Source organism: Mastomys coucha, unplaced genomic scaffold, assembly GCF_008632895.1.
Source record: "Mastomys coucha isolate ucsf_1 unplaced genomic scaffold, UCSF_Mcou_1 pScaffold3, whole genome shotgun sequence".
NCBI classification, from domain to species: domain Eukaryota; kingdom Metazoa; phylum Chordata; class Mammalia; order Rodentia; family Muridae; genus Mastomys; species Mastomys coucha.
Genome location: NW_022196909.1, coordinates 13610550 through 13626428, shown reverse-complemented (window position 1 = coordinate 13626428; position 15879 = coordinate 13610550). Strand labels below are relative to the sequence as shown.

Here is a 15879-nt window from a genome sequence, read left to right as displayed (position 1 = left end):
ATTACTGATGGTGTCACCACACCATCAGTACAAACAGGGGCTTACAAACAGGGGCCTTTTGTGACTGCCCTCCGAGAGATCCAACAAGCCGCTGAAAGAGTCAGATGCAGATATTTACACCCAACTAATGGACAAAAGCTGGAAACCCCTGTCGTTGAATTAGGGAAAAGCTGAAAGAAGCTGAGGAGTAGGGTGGCCCCAATGAAGACCAGCAATCTCAATTAACCTGGACCCCTGAGATCTCTCGGACACTGAGCCAGGCAGCGTGCACCAGATGATACGAGGCCCCCCGGACACATATACAGCAGAGGACTGATTGATCTGTCCTTAGTGAGACAAGATGCACCTAACCTTCCTTCCCCCGGAGAGACTTGAGGCCCCAGGGAGTGGGGAGGTCTGGTGAGGTAGGGTGGAAGGGGTGGGGACATCCTCTTGGAGACAGGGGGTTGGGAGCGGGAGGTATGGGATGAGGAACCTTCAGAGGGCAGACTGGGAGGGGACAAAAGACTGGACTGTAAAAAAGGATTAAAGAATAAAAAAAGTTTTTAAAAATTTTAAAAAAGAACTCCAATTTTTGGATAGAAATAGAAGTCTCACTGTTTTGGTTACTGTTCTACTGCTGTGAAGAGATACCATGACCCAGGCAACTCCTGTAAAAGTATTTCACCAGAGTCTTGTGTCCAGTTTCAGAGGGTTAGTCTGTTATCGCGGTGGGGAGCATAATGCTGGAGTAGTATAAGATTAAGTTTTCAAACTGTACCGTGGGAATTTAGCCATTAGTTAAACTCAGTGGGAGACCGGCTCCCAGAACTTAGAAACAATGGGAGGCCAGTTCCCAAGAACCCAGAAACAAGGGACCTGGCCAGAGAACCCAGAAACAACCTGGCCCAAAACAATTGCTAGGTGGCTAGCCCGCCCCTGGACCCTAGCACGAGCCAGCACCAATCAGAAACCACTCCGTACCTTCCCCTTACCCCAGTCTTCCCTTTTGCCTCAGCAACTGCCCAGAAATAAAAAGCTGCCTAAGACCTTGCTCAGGGTCAGACTCCTCTACCCCTGTGAGGGATATGAGTCTTGCCCCAGCTAACTGGAATAAAAAGCCTCTTGCAGATTGCATCAAGTCCGTGTCTTGGTGGTGTGTGGGGTCGTGGCTCCCAGGATTTGAGTGTGGGGGTCCCTCCGGGAATCTCACAGTAGTAGCTGAGAGCTTTATATACTGGTTTAGGTAGGCAGCAGACAGAGGGAATAAGACCGGGCAGAAACCTCAAAGCTCACCTTGAGTTATACCTCTTCTCCAAGGAGACCCCACCGACTCCAACAAGGTTCCTTCCCATATTCATTGGCAACAATCCACCAAGTGGGTTCATTGCTGAGCTCTTTCTCCAGCCCCCAATACACGAAATATTGTAAATGATGGCTTCAAATAAATATTTAAAAATGAAGTCAGACTGGGTTCTTATAAACTCCACTGATCTCATACATGATCATGTGGGAGTAAATGGGATTTGTCATGCACAACTCAGCAGAGTGGAATTTTAGGAATGCTAAACTGTCCTTTTCCCAGAAACATCTTGCACAAATATTCTCCTTGTCCAAGTTTTCCCTTAACATGACAAGAATGGGGCTGGAGTGTAGCTCAGTGGAAGAGTCCTTGCTTTCTATACGTGAAACCCTAGATTCCTTTCTCCGGAGTTGTAAAGACCTTGGTGTTCAGAGAATGTGATGCTGGGCTCATCTTTGTTATCAACTTCCCTGAATCTGGAATCAGCTAAAATGTAACCCACTAGGCACTACTGTGATTAATTTTTTGTTTTTTGTTTTTTTTTAAAGATCAACTTATTTGAAGCCTGAAAGTAGGCAGCATCCTTCTGATGGAAGCCCAGATACAAGGACATAGTATGAACTGTGCTTTTTGACTATTTGTCCTCTTGGAGGTTCTTTGAGCTAAATTTTTTTTTGTTTGTTTTTTGTTTTTTTTTTTTTTGTTGTTGTTGTTTTTTCAAGACAGGGTTTCTCTGTGTAGCCCTGGCTGTCCTGGAACCCACTCTGTAGACCATGCAGGCCTCGAACTCAGAAATTCACCTCCCAAGTGCTGGGATTAAAGGCATGTGCCACCACTGCCCAATTTGAGCTAACTTCTTTGACTGCAAACAAGCAGGTCTCCAGGATCGTTCTAGGTTTCAATGCCAGGTTTGGACTGCTGAGTCATCTAACTTGCGCACTGAGCAACTACTGGATTCTTGGTTTCTTCAGCGTGAGTTTGAACCCAGGATGTTTAGAGCCCAAGATTTCACTCTGAATTAATACACAATATTGCCCAACCCTCAGTATTAGCTTTCTAGTATAACAAAAACTGATAAAGATAAAGTAAAACTTAGTTCTGAAGATACAGGAGTTGTCTAACTAGTTGGAGGCAGGAAAACGGTTTCCCCTGCCCTCTTATTACACATTTATGTGGTGGAGGCAAAAGGAGATGGAAAATAAGAAAAAAAAACCATCATTTTCTTAGTTTTTGTTTTATTTTTATTTGTTTGGAGACAGGGTCTCACTATGTAGCTCTGGCTGTCCTAGAACTCACTATGTGGACCAGATTGGCCTTGCATTCACAGAGATCCACCTGCCTCTGCCTCCTGAGTGCTGGGATTAAAGGTGTGCATCACTATGCACAGCTCAGAAAAATACATATTTAACTATTTATTTTGAATATTCTTTTCAATAACTCTTTGTGGGGCTGGAGAAATAGCTCAGCAGTGAAGCACGCTTGGTGCTCTTGCAGAGAACCTCAGTTACGTTCCCAGCACCCACAGGGCAGCTCACAAACATCTGTAACCCCAGATCCAAGGACTCCAACGCCATCCTCTAGTCTCCGAGGTGTGCCTAGGTAGTGAGTAGGCAAATATGAATGCACTCATACTCACATGCACAATTTTTTTTTCAGTTTGTATGTACTTTGCATTTCTGGTGTACATATTCACACACATATGTGAAAAACTTCCAAATATCAAATTTTGTTTTTAAAAGCTGACGGTTGACAGACAACCTAGTCGAAAATAAAGAAATTGTCATGGTAGCATCCTTTTTTATTCTGAGATACTAAAAAGTTGAGCAGTTAGAAATTCAATCCCGTTTTCTAGAACAACCATATTTTTCTAAGCTTTCTTTTGTGGCAGACTTTGGTCAACCACAGAAGTAGAATCACTCTGAGAGCACATTCCACAAATGGCATTACCATGATGAAGCTTAAAAACCACTAATCAAGAGGTAGCCAGGTTTTACCCAGCTATCCCAAAATGGCAGCAAGATTTTTTTCTTTTCTTTTGGAAGCAAAAAATTTTAAATTCTATTTCGTTACATTTATTTAGTTATTTACTGTGTATATGTGTTTGGAAGTCAAAGGACAATTGGAGATGATTGCTTCCTTTTACCATGAGGGGCACAGGGATTGAACTGTTGAGCCATCTTGCAGGCCAGCTAAAAATCCTAACAAGAGCAAGGAAGTCCCGCAGGCTGGAAATGGACAATCCAGATGAGACCCCCCCATCCCTGGAAGACTAACTTGCAGGACATCCTCATTGGCACAATCTCCTCAGGAGCGTCGCAGGCCGGATGGAAACCCTGTACAATCCCCACGCCCCTGCAGCAGACAGAACCAGGTGGCCTAAGGCCAAGTTGAGGCAGAGTCTCAAGCCATGGGAACTCTTGCCTGTTCTTTGACCATCACACCCTACCTACCAAGTGTTCCGGGCGGTTAGACTCTATGGCCCTCCACCCTCGGAACACCCATAAGCCTCTCTGCCTGCTTGGGGCCAGGAAAAGCGCCTATAGCCAAACTTGGAGAAAGCAGGCTTGGGGGTGGGGAGACAAGCCAAAGAAGGGGCGGAACTATGTGGAGGAAGGCGGAGCTATGACAATTAAGGAGCGGGGCCAAGAGGCAAAACGGCCCAATGCTGGAGGATCTTCGCCGCGCTCCACCTCCCAGCCACCGCCCCTTGACTTCGCTCCGCCCCCTTCCGGGCTCTCCCCCCAGTCTACACTTCACCCCAGCACACCGTCCCACCCCCGCTGGCCTTAACCACGCCCTCTCAAGGCTTCGCCCCGCCCTAGCCCGGCTTTGGCGGGCCTTAGCCACACCCCCTCGCGAGCTAGGCTGGCGCTCCTCGGGGCGTGGTCAACGCCGCCATTTGCGGGCCATTACCGGCTCGTGGCCGCGGGGCCGCCTCGTCCCGCCCCCTTCCTGCCTGGGACCCGCCCTCGAATCGACGGCTCGCCGCCGCAGCAGCGAGGGAAGAGGGTGCGGCCGCCGCGGCGGGGATTGAGGCGCAGACTGACCCGGCGTGGACCGCCGAGATGCTGGGCGTGGCGGCCGGAATGACCAACAGGTACGGGCGCGCGCGCGCTGTGCGACCCGCCGCTGCCCGAGCCTCCTCTGGGCCGGGCCAGGTCGGGCCCGGCGGCCGGGCAACCTTCGCCTCCGCGCGGCCTGCGGCTGGCGAGAGGCCCGGACACGCACCGCCCAAGCCCGAGGCGGGAGAGGCCTTCGTGGTCCTGCTGAGCTGTCCTGTGCGGCCTAGGGGTGTGAGGGCAGATGCTGTCCCAGAGTTTGGCTAAGAATACTTCACATTCTACCGATAAGAAAAACGGGTCAGAGGGTCTCGGGACCACGGAGTCCGATACATTTGTTATGTTAGAAATGAAAACGGACGCGTAAAAATGTTTATTCGTTGAATAATAACGTGATATATTAACACGCATCGCGCAATTTCATGAAAATAGTGTACCCTGAACAAAAAAGTTAAGACGAACAACCTGATACATATTTTACAGATCCTTTCAACGTCTGGCTTAATAGAAAAAGCAGCTGTGTTCTCCTTTTGAATTGTCTGTTGTGATATGTTTTGAATGAACTATTTAAAAGAAATTCAGTTTTAAATAAGTGAAGAGAAATATTCGAATGGCTTTTCCAAATATTGTGGGTATTCTTTATGATTTGGCCAGAAGTTCGGACGATGTTTTTTTAATATGAAACCCGAGCTCACGGTTATATGAAAATTCCTCAGACTGTCTTGTATTTGAATGGATTTTTATTGTAATGGGTTTTTATTGCCTTACTCTATTAAGGAAGGTTCCGGATGCTAACACATTGTATTAATGTCTCTGAATGAGTTTCGTTAACATCACCACTGGTTTCGCTAAATTCTTAAGTATCCGGGAAGCTGTCAAACTCGAGAGGCCTCATTTTCCAGAATTGCAATTTTCAGTGGAAATCGTGAAACTTTTCTCATTATCAACAAAGTATTATCAGTTGTCCCCAAAATTTAGTTTCAAGGAAATGTCTGCTAAATGTGAGTCTAAATCACATTTAGTGATTCTCTTTTTTTGTTGTTCTTGCAGAACAAATGGTATTTCTAATTAGAAGCACTGTGCTGAATTAGAAGAAAAAAAATGCTTCTAATTCAGCACAGTGCTTAACATAGCATGAGCTTTGGTATGTAGCAGAAGCACTGTATACAGGCACCAAGGAAGAGGACCAAGAGTTAAGAATTTGTACAACCACTGTACTCATCATGAGCGATTATTGTATTGGCCATGGACATTTTCCGCCTGGAAAAAAGACATGTGGAATATTTAGTTGGTCGGGAATTGAAAGTATATGTGAGCCGTAAAGAAGAATGGATATACAGTATAATCTGAGACTCAAATAGAATGGTGTCTTTGTATGACCCTCAAGTGTGTTTCTGGTCTAGTGGCCCTCCCTGGTCCTATTTCCTTCCCACCCCAGATCTCACTGTGTAGAATCTCACTCTTCTGCCGCCCTTGGATGTGCCAGTGATCCTCCTGTCTGACTTCTTGAGTGCTGGGGTTATAGACATGACCACCATGTGTGCCCCGCCCCCATTTTTATGCATTAGCTACATCCATATGGTCCACTACAGTTGCCCTCAGACATATTATCTACAAAACTGAAGCTGTTGTACACATTGAACAGTTCTCCGTTCTTTGTTCCCCCAAGCTACTGGTAACAGCCATTTTTCTTGCTTGTTTTAACTTTTTAGTACCCCAATAAGTGGAGTCACACAGTCTTCCTTTCATGTGCCATATTTTGCTGAGTAATAGTATATGGCTGTACAACAGTTTGTTGCACTCTTCACCCAAAAGACATTTGGGTGTTTGCATTTATTTTTATTTTATTTATTTATTTATTTATTTTTAGGAGATTACAAATAAAGTTACTGTGGATATTCATGTACAGGTTTTTGTGTGAACATGTTTTCCCTTTCTATAAAATAAATGTCTAAGTGTATAAACTTACCAGACTATACAGTAATTTTATGTTTAACTTTTAAAGAAATGGACAGAATGTTTTCCCAGAGTGGCTGTATTATTTATTTCATCAAGGACAGACACTTAAAGGAGAAATTGACATTTTTATCCTGTATGTAAAGAATTCAGTAAAACCGTTATAGCCTTCCAAGTATTTCTGTTTTTCTTTTTAACGATATGGATGTGTGTGGGCATGTGCATGCAAGTGCAGGTACCTACGGAGGCCAGAGGATGCCCTAAGTCTGGAGTTACAGGGGGTTGTGAGTTCGCTGAATTGGGAGCTAGGAATTGAACGTGGGTCTTCTGGAAGATTAATGTTCTCACCCACTGAGCCATCTCTCTCCTCAGCCCCCAAAGTATTTCTTGAATGAGAGCTGTAGTATGGATTTTTCATTCTTGGGGAGTTTGTTTGTTTGGTTGGTTTTTTTGAGACAGGATTTTGACTTGATTATTAGGACTTAATGACTAAGAGCAACCATGGGTCCTAAAGTTCCTGTAAGGCAGTGCCATCCTGAACAGGGAAACTCTGTGGCACTTTCTAAGTTTGCAGTGTCCTAGGTCTGCTTCTGAAGTAGGGAGGTAGGCCCTGTGGGATGCTTTGCTTTGTATTTGTGTTTTAAGCCTGGGTCTAATAGTCTAGGCTAGCCCTGAACTTACTATTGTAGCCATAGTAACCAAGAACGTAGTAAAGTAACCAAGGATGTAAACTAAGTAAGCCAAAGGTGATTTCAATCGAGTTTCTCATCCTCTTCTTGAATGCTGGAATTAAAGGCATGTCTTGCCTGTTTTTCATGGGTTTCTGCAGAGCTGGGGGTCAAGTTCATGGCTTTATGTATGTAAGGGAAGCACTCTACCACCTGAGGTAATATCCCCAGCCCTGAAATACCTTAGTTCTTTAGCTACTCTGTGCTCTACAGTCTTAGAGAAAAAAATCCATCAGGATTGTGCCCTTGTTTATTTATTATGAGATTGTGCTCTATTGATTTTAGCATTTTCATTCTCTCCCTTTGTGTGAGCCTCCTGGCTCTTCTCCTTGGTAGTTCTTTATGTTGCCAAGTGTGGGTACTGGAAGTGAGCTTTCTCTCCTTTCCTGGGAGGGCTCAGCCTTTCCTTCAGGTGGAGAAACTCAGCAACCTTAGAAACCCATAATGGGAGGGCAGAGCTTAATTCTGCAACTGTATTTTCAATTACACACATTTGTTCTTCAGACAGTCCTTTAAGTATGCCTCTGTTCAGACCATATTCTTGAGTAGGATTGCATTAAAATAGCAGGAAAAACATGTCAAACCACTTGTTGACTTTATAGTTCTTATAACTGCTCGAAGCTATGGTTTCTTAATTCAGGAAGACTATTTACATTGCTTACAGAATTGTTGCCTTAATGTATTCCAGAGGACTCAGCTTAATGCCTTAAGCTGTTTAAAACAAGAATTAATTATACAACCTATTTTCTAAGGTTTACTTCTCCAGTGATGGGTGGTTGTGTTTGTTGTTCTTCTTCTTAATTTTGGGTATAGGTGTTTTGCTTGCATGTATGTGTATGGACCCTGTGAGTGCAGTGCCCTCAGAGAACACTGAGTTCCCAGGAACTGGAGTTTCAGAAGTTGTGAGCTAGTTCTCCTGACAGGTGAACCATTTTTCTAACCTCCAGCAGTAGGAGTTTTATGCCCCTTCATCTTGATGTTATTTTTTTCACTTGACAGCATCAGGTATTTCCACAGTGAAGCTTAGTGTGTGCATGGGCACATACATGAGAGGACTGTATATTTTTCCTGCTCCTTTTTTCATGTTGAAGTACACTTTGGAGCTTTAATGAGTCTACCAACTTTTTTTTAAAAAAAAAATGTGTATGGGTGTTTTGCCTGCATGCATATCTGTGTATCACATGTTTGCAGTGCAGAAAGGGTGTGGCAGTGCAGTTGAGTTGTAAACCACCTGTGCTGGAACTCAAACCTGAATCCTCTGGAAGAGCAGCCAGTGCTCTTAACCCCTGGGGCATCTCTGCAGCCTCTGAGGGCCAGGAAGCTATGGCTACAATAAGCTTTGAGCAATGAACTCTGAATAGTGCCTTCTGAGAGGGGTGGGGAATTTGGCATAGAAAAGGAATTAGTGCTGGCCTGTTAGTAAAATGGAAAGGACTGGGAAACTGTGATTGCTGTCACAATGTGGTAGAGAGTAGGAGAGCCAGGATCCTAGGACACCCAGGAGTCTAGGGCCTTTCTAGGATATTCAAAGATGAGTAAGGTAAAATGACATACGGAACAAAAACATTAGCCCCCTCTCAAGAGGGTTTAGGAAATCTAGGATGGGAGCAGCGTTTGGTTTGGTTTGGTTTGGTTTGGTATTGCACTCTCTTTTTTAACTAATATGATTTTTTGAGTTAATTCTTAAGTTTTTATTTTTACTTTATTTGTATGATGTGTATGTAAGTGTACCACTGCTGTGTATTGCTTGCAGAAGCCAGAAGAGAACATTAGAGCCCTTGGAACTGCAGTTACATGTAGTTATGAACCTCCACGTGGGTGCTGGAAATTGAGCCCAGGTCCTCTGGAAGAGCAGCCAGTACTCTTAACCACTGAGCTATCTCTCCAACCCCTGGGGTTTTGTTTGCTTGTTTTTATAATTTTTTTAAATAAAGATTTATTTATTATTATATCTAAGTACACTGTAGCTGTCTTCAGACATATGAGAAGAGGGCGTCATATCTCATTATGGATGGTTGTGAGCCACCATGTGGTTGCTGAGATTTGAACTCAGGATCTTCGGAAGAGCAGTCAGATATGGCTGAGCCATATCTCCAGCCCGTTTTTATAAATTTTTTTGTTTTTGTTTTTAAAGATTTATTTATTTATTTTATGTATATGAGTACACTGTAACTGTACAGATGGTTGTGAGCCATCATGTGGTTGCTGGGAATTGAACTCAGGACCTCTGCTCACTTTGGCCTCGCTCACTTGAGCCCAAAGATTTATTTATTGTTATATGTAAGTACACTGTAACTGTCTGCAGACACACCAGAAGAGGGCATCAGATCTCATTACAGATGGTTGTGAGCCACCATGTAGTTGCTGGAATTTGAACTCAGGACCTTCAGAAGAGCAGTCAGTACTCTTAGCTGCTGAGCCATCTCTCTAGCCCTGTTTTTGTTTTGTTTTGTTTGTTTTGTTTTGTTTTTGTTTTTGTTTTCAAGACAGGGTTTCTCTGTGTAACCCTGACTGTTCTAGAACTCACTCTGTAGGCCAGGCTGGCCTCAAACTCAAAAATCTGCCTGCCTCTGCCTCCCAAGTGCTTGGATGAAAGGCATGTGCCACCACTGCCCGGCGGCTTTTGTATTTTACTGCAAATTGTTCCACTTGCACCTGATGAGATCTACAATATGTGAGCTGTTGTCTTTGTTATTGAGTTTAAATGTTTATCATTCATGTTGTTTGTAGATATTCTTAAAATACTGTTGTGGTCCTATTACTTCATTGTATTTGAAATATTAGAAAATGTTTCTGTCTCTTTTCTTTTTTACTTTTCCCTTTCCTTTTCTTTCTTCCTTTTCTCTTCTTTCTTTCTTTCTTTCTTTCTTTCTTTCATTCTTTCTTTTATTTTTCTTTTTTTTTTTTGAGACAAGAGTCTTATGCAGCCCAGTCTGAAGTCCCATGTAGCAAAGGGGTTTAAGGGAAACCAAGTCCTTCAGAAACTTTCCAAAAGCTTTATTCAGTGCTGGAGGTACTCCATCCAGTTTTACCAGATCTGGGCCTGCCCATGTTGGATATATAGACTGTGCCAGTACAGCAGAGTCCAATTCAGCCACAGTCACCTGGCATTCAGCACGCTCTTCACCAGGAACATGGAAGACTTTGTGTGGGCACTAGTGGGGAAGGTCTACTCACGCTACACTAGCAGATGTCCTCAGCTCTGTGAGCTGTACAGTCTGTAGTTAACTACTTGTTTGTTGTAGTCTAACAGCAATATAGGAATTAAGAAATGAGATTGGGTACAGTCCAATAAAAATTTAAAGGCTCAGGGAACCATGGAACTGTTTAAAGAAAGAGGTCTAACATTTATGTTACTGTAACCCTGAATCAGGGTAGAGAAAGCCTATTATATTAGTGGGCTAAAGATGCTAATTTAAGAGACAGATTTTGACTATATAGATTTTAAGAAATGACCCAAATATATGCTTTGTACAAGAAATTCACCTTGTATCTATAACAGTATAGGCAAATTGAAAGTAAAAAGATGGAAAGAGGTACACTATGATACTAGCAATTAAAATAACTTGAGGGAGGCTTTATTAACACCAGCCATTGAAGTGTCCCGTAAAATAGACCTCAGGACAAAGTAAACAGCCAGACACTGCAGTGAACATGAGTAGAAGATACCTTCTCGTTCTCAATATGGATTATATATGTACTCTGGCCTTCAGCATGGTGATGGCCTCCCAGGAACAAGTCCAGCATTCACATCCAGACTCCTGAAGGAATGACCAAAGGTGTGACCAGCATCTATAAACCAACCCCTTGGAGATTGCTCAGTGTCAGTGATGTGACTTTGCAAAAGACTGCCCCAAGGTAAGAATAGCCTTTCAGCATGACCCCTGAAGAACCACCTGATATGTGTTGAGCGTTTGTGACTCAGCACAGGAAAGATTGATAGGACTAGTTAGTGTCTGGGACAGTGCTCACAGAAGATTGCCTAGGGATGTATTGGTGTTTGAGCCCATAAAGAGCCAAGAGAATGGAGACTGGAACCAGCTTGCAGGTAAGACTACACTTAAACTTTATAACTGCGTCTATGCAACTCTCTCCCGCTCACATTTATTCCTCCTTTGTTTAATAACCTATGTTAATTTGATAGTCCAGCTATATCCCAGACTTTTATTCTGTTTTTTTTTTTTTCTTCCTATTTTTTTTTTTAATTTTAAAAACTAAAGCAGAGACCATGGAATAACACTGCTTACTGACTTGCTCTTCTTGTCTTACTCAGCTTGCTTTCTTATATATTCTAGGACAGCCTGCCCTAGACAGAGATCGAATTACCCCCACTAGGCCAGGCCCTCCTATACCAATTAACAGGCATGCCTACAGGTCATCTGATGGTAGCATTTTCTCAACTCTCTTCATATGACTAGCTTGTGTCAAGTAGACAAAAATAATCAACACAGTATGTATGAACACAGGCATACTGTGGTGCTAGTGTGAGAGGATGGTTTGTGGGAGTCACTTCTCTCCTTTCACTGGAGAGTCAAACTCAGTTCACCAGGCTTGGCTACAAGCACCTTTAAGCCAGTGCCTTTAAGCCACCCATCTTGCCGCTGAGGCCACTGTCACTACCCCTCCGCCCCTCCGCCCCTTCCTTTTATGCTTTTTCACTTTCCTTTTGATAGGCTTTCCCAAAAAGCATAGTGTGAGCAGGTTTATGGAGTCTCCATATCTCAGCCTCCGGATATATGAGACGTTTAAGTTACCTGATAACATATTTTTTTACTTTCCTTCCTTCTTTTATGATAAAGTCTCATGTATCCCGTGTTGGCCTCAGATTTGCTGTATAGCTGAGGAGGACCTTACACTCTTGGTCCTCCTGCCTCTACCTCCCAAGGGCTCAGATCACAGGAGTGCACTGTCATACTTGGCTTGTACAATACTAGGGATTGAACCGAGGGCCCTGAATGCTGGGTGAACAGTGTGCCAACTAGGGTGTGTCCCCAGCCACCGTACTCTTTCCATTCGACCTTTACTCTACCTGCGTATGCCCTCCTGTCCTGCTGTTCCCCTCTCCGCTTTACTGCTCACTGCTAATCACGGCCTTGCTTCCCTTTTTCCTCTACTCCAATTTGTAGTAATAGATTGTTGCATACTATACTATTAATTAAATGTTTCACTTCCTAAAAGGAATGTGTTTAGTGGATGTTTTTGTTTTTGTTTTTGGATTGTTACTTTCTTTTCTTTTCTTTCTTTCTTCTTCTTTTTTTTTTTTTTTTTTTTTTTTGAGACAGGGTTTCTCTCCATAGCCCTGGCTGTCCTGGAACTCACTCTGTAAACCAGGCTGGCCTGAACTGAGAAATCTGCCTCCCAGGTGCTGGGACTAAAGGCGTGCACCACTATCGCCCGTTACTTTATTTTCATAGTGGGACTATCCTTTAACAATGATTGAGTTTGATAACAGTTTTCAGTTCTTGGAGAACATTGAGCATTGAGCTTGCTTTCCCCAACACTATTGTAAGAGAGGAACATTATATTTGGACTCTACTAGATAACTTAGTCCTTCTTAAATATTGTAAATACTTTTATTGGGAGGGGAAGATTATTTACGGCAAAAATTCAGCAGCCTAACCCCATGTATACAAATCTCACTTAAAACAAGACAAACAAAAACATGAGAAGCCTAAAATCCAAGGCGGCATGACTCCTCCAAGAACTGCTAATCTTATGTAATTCTCTACAATGACAGTAAATTAGATGAAATCCCATAAAAGACTTAGAAAATATGAGAAGTATGTTTAAAGAGAAAGAAGATATTAATAATCCCTGAATGAATTCCAAGAAAACACCTTTTTAAAAGGGGTGAGGGACGGGCAATACAGAAAATGAGACTGGACATCAGTAAAGGGCAACAAGTACTGAAAACAAAAAGTAAAAAAAGCAAAACAAAAATACTGGAAATAGTATTTACTAAGTTGAATAAAAACTTTGTAGATAAAATAAAAACAAACAAACAAAAAAACCTTTGTGGATGCCTCAAGAATCAAATGGATCAAAGGGATGACAATATATTGGCTTGAGGGTAAGGTAGAATTGGAATATTCAGTCCTGGCCATAGAAGGAGAATTTCCTGCAGAAGATTCAGGAAAACATTTTACTTATAGGAATATGGGTGAAGAGTTACTTACAGGAGCAGAAATAACTCATAAACACTTCACCAAAGCCCACCCCACCATGGTTAGAAACCTAGAGCACACTGCACAGCCTGCAGGCAGCTCAACAAGATAGAGAGTGTCCCTTCCAAATGACTCAGTTGCTCTAAAGCTCTTCTAAACAGCTTGCCTCTGCTTTCTTCAGGCAGTTGATTTGGTGTCAGAGTCTTTAGGGAAACATTTTCAGTAAAATCATAGCAGACAGGTCCACAAACCTAAAGAAAGAAATGTGCATATAGGTACAAGAGACATTAATTGCTAGCACCAAATATACAGATGCAAAAAAGAACCCTCTTCCAATGTTACGTTATAGTTAAAACACTACATATCCAGAACAATAAAGTTCATTAAAAGCTGGAAGAGAGAAATACAACAGAAACTATGGAAGGACTTGGAATGATATATTTCAAGAAAGCAGCTGCCAGTTTAACCTACTGTGTTTCATAAAACTATTTATCAGTATGGAACGAGAAAAAATTCACAATAAAAGCATTCTAAAGGAATTAAAATCTATAGAAGATACGTGTAGAATTCTTCAGACTGAAGAGAATGACAAACATTGAAAAGAATTAACAGTAATTAAACAAATAGGACAGCAAGCAGTATTAAGTCAACAGAATAGCAGGGATTAATGCATACCTTTCAGTAGTAACTGAATATTAATAGTCTCAATTGCCTAATCAAAAACACATAATACCATATTTCTTTTAAAGCATTATCTTTCTATTTCCATTTGTCAGAAAAGTCCATCTTCTAAAATGATACAGGCTAGTGCCATTGCCCCTGATTACCTCCTAGAATTTAAAGGTAAGCCTCTGTTGCTGGACACCATGCATTTTGGACATAACAGTCAAAGGATTTGAACTGGATCTCACTTGGAAGTCTCCTTCACTAGCTTTGATAGTAATGGGAAGTGCTTTGCAAGCTGCCAAAAGAGAGAAGGACATATCTTAAAAATTTATATCCCAATAAATTAGAAAATCCAAAAGTGGATGAATTTTACAGATGCATGTCACCTAGCAAAATTAAAACAAAAGGAGACAAAGTAATTCAAACAGATCCATAACAAAAAACCAAAATTGAATCTGTAATAATAATAATAATAAAATGTTCCAACTACAAAATTCCAGGCCTAGATGGATTTATTAATGAATTCTACAAGACCTTTAAACAACAAACACTTTTCAAACTAGCCAGTAAAACAAACAAGGAAGAAATGCTACCAGATTCTTTTTACAAAGCCAATATTATTCTGTTCCCAAAACCAGATAAAGACACAACAACAAAAAGCAAAATTAGGGATTATTCTCTGATGAATATAAATATCTGAAAACTGAATTCAAGAACATTAAAAAGGTCATTAGCCAAGGTGGCTGTGGTGATGCACTCTTTTAATCCCATTACTTCGGAGGCAGAGGCAGGCAGATCTCTGTGAGTTAGAGGCCAGCCTGGTCTACAGATTTCCAGGACAGCCAGGGCTATGCAGAGAAACTGTCTAGGGGTGGGAGTTACTGTATAAGTGAGAAGACCTGAGTTTGCACCATGTAAAAAGGTGGACTGGCTGCACATGTAGCCCTAGTGCTATGAGGTGGGGTGGAGGTGGGGATCAGTAGGGCTTATAAAATTGTAGCTGTGTGACTCACATCTATGTCAGGAGTCATGTGATTTAGTCTTTGAAATTGTAAGTTTGTACCAGCCATTGCAAAATGAGTAAGCAGAGTCCTTATACTCCTTAAACCCACACAGTCCGGGAAGCTAAAGGACTAACATTCCAGGAGATGCTCTTTCCTCCAGCCATCTCCAGCTAGCTTGCCTGATAGAGAATCAGTGCATCTACACAGTGATTTCCGAGGTCATCTTGTCCGTCTGGTCGGGTGCTCAGCCCTTAGTCTGGTATGCATGTTGTTGGTACTTCTCTTCTTCGGCCTCCTGCACGAGCCTTGCATGTCTGTGTGGAGGGGTTTTTGTTTACACCAAGGCTCATGAGTCTGCCATTCCTCAGAGCAGTGTGCAATGTATACTGACTTGCTTATAGTATTTTGCAGGCAGATTCTTTTCTACAAGACGAAGTACAAATGTACTTTTATAGTGTAGAATATAAGCGCCTCATTTGTCTTCTGTTCTCTATCATGACTGAAATTTAGGACTGGATAGATGACTTGGAGGTTTAAGAACACTTGCTCTTTCAGAGGACCTGAATTCAGATTTGCACGCTCATACCTCATAGCTCCCAGTCATCTGTAACTCCAGCCCCAGGGCATTTGACACTATCTTCTGGCCTCCATGAGCATCTGCATAACATGAACATATACATAAATACAAATAAATCAATTCTGAATTCATTCAAAGATATAGAAACAATGATGATGTTTGTTGGGGATTGTTGTATTTTAAAGTTAGATTTAATGTAGATCATGGTAGTGTTTATTTTTGCTTTTGTTTTTTTGAGATGGTCTCATTCTGTAGCTCATGCTAGCATGGAACTCATCATGTGACCCTAGCTGGCCTAGAACTCTAAATGATCCTCCTGTCTCAGACTCCCCAATGCTGATATTACAGATGAGTAGGCACAAATGAAGGCAGAAATACCAGGCTTCATCCTGATTTTTCATCTGGTGAGCTTAGGTAAGAAGTCAATTTCTTTTTTTTTTTTT

At 42.2% G+C, this 15879-nt stretch overlaps 1 protein-coding gene across 2 annotated transcripts in view; it reads left to right on the top strand.

Annotated features, from left to right (window-relative positions):
- The first annotated feature begins 4186 nt into the window (after positions 1–4186).
- The window catches only part of Lims1 (LIM zinc finger domain containing 1), a 105517-nt gene continuing 93824 nt past the window's right edge, over positions 4187–15879 (top strand). Inside the window, exon 1 of one of the 2 annotated variants that reach the window (XM_031348432.1) lies at positions 4187–4379. In XM_031348432.1, the coding sequence (XP_031204292.1) occupies positions 4348–4379 (32 nt within the window). In that variant the 5' untranslated portion in view covers positions 4187–4347. The remainder of the gene's footprint in view (positions 4380–15879) is intronic. The other variant, XM_031348433.1, reaches the window with a different exon arrangement.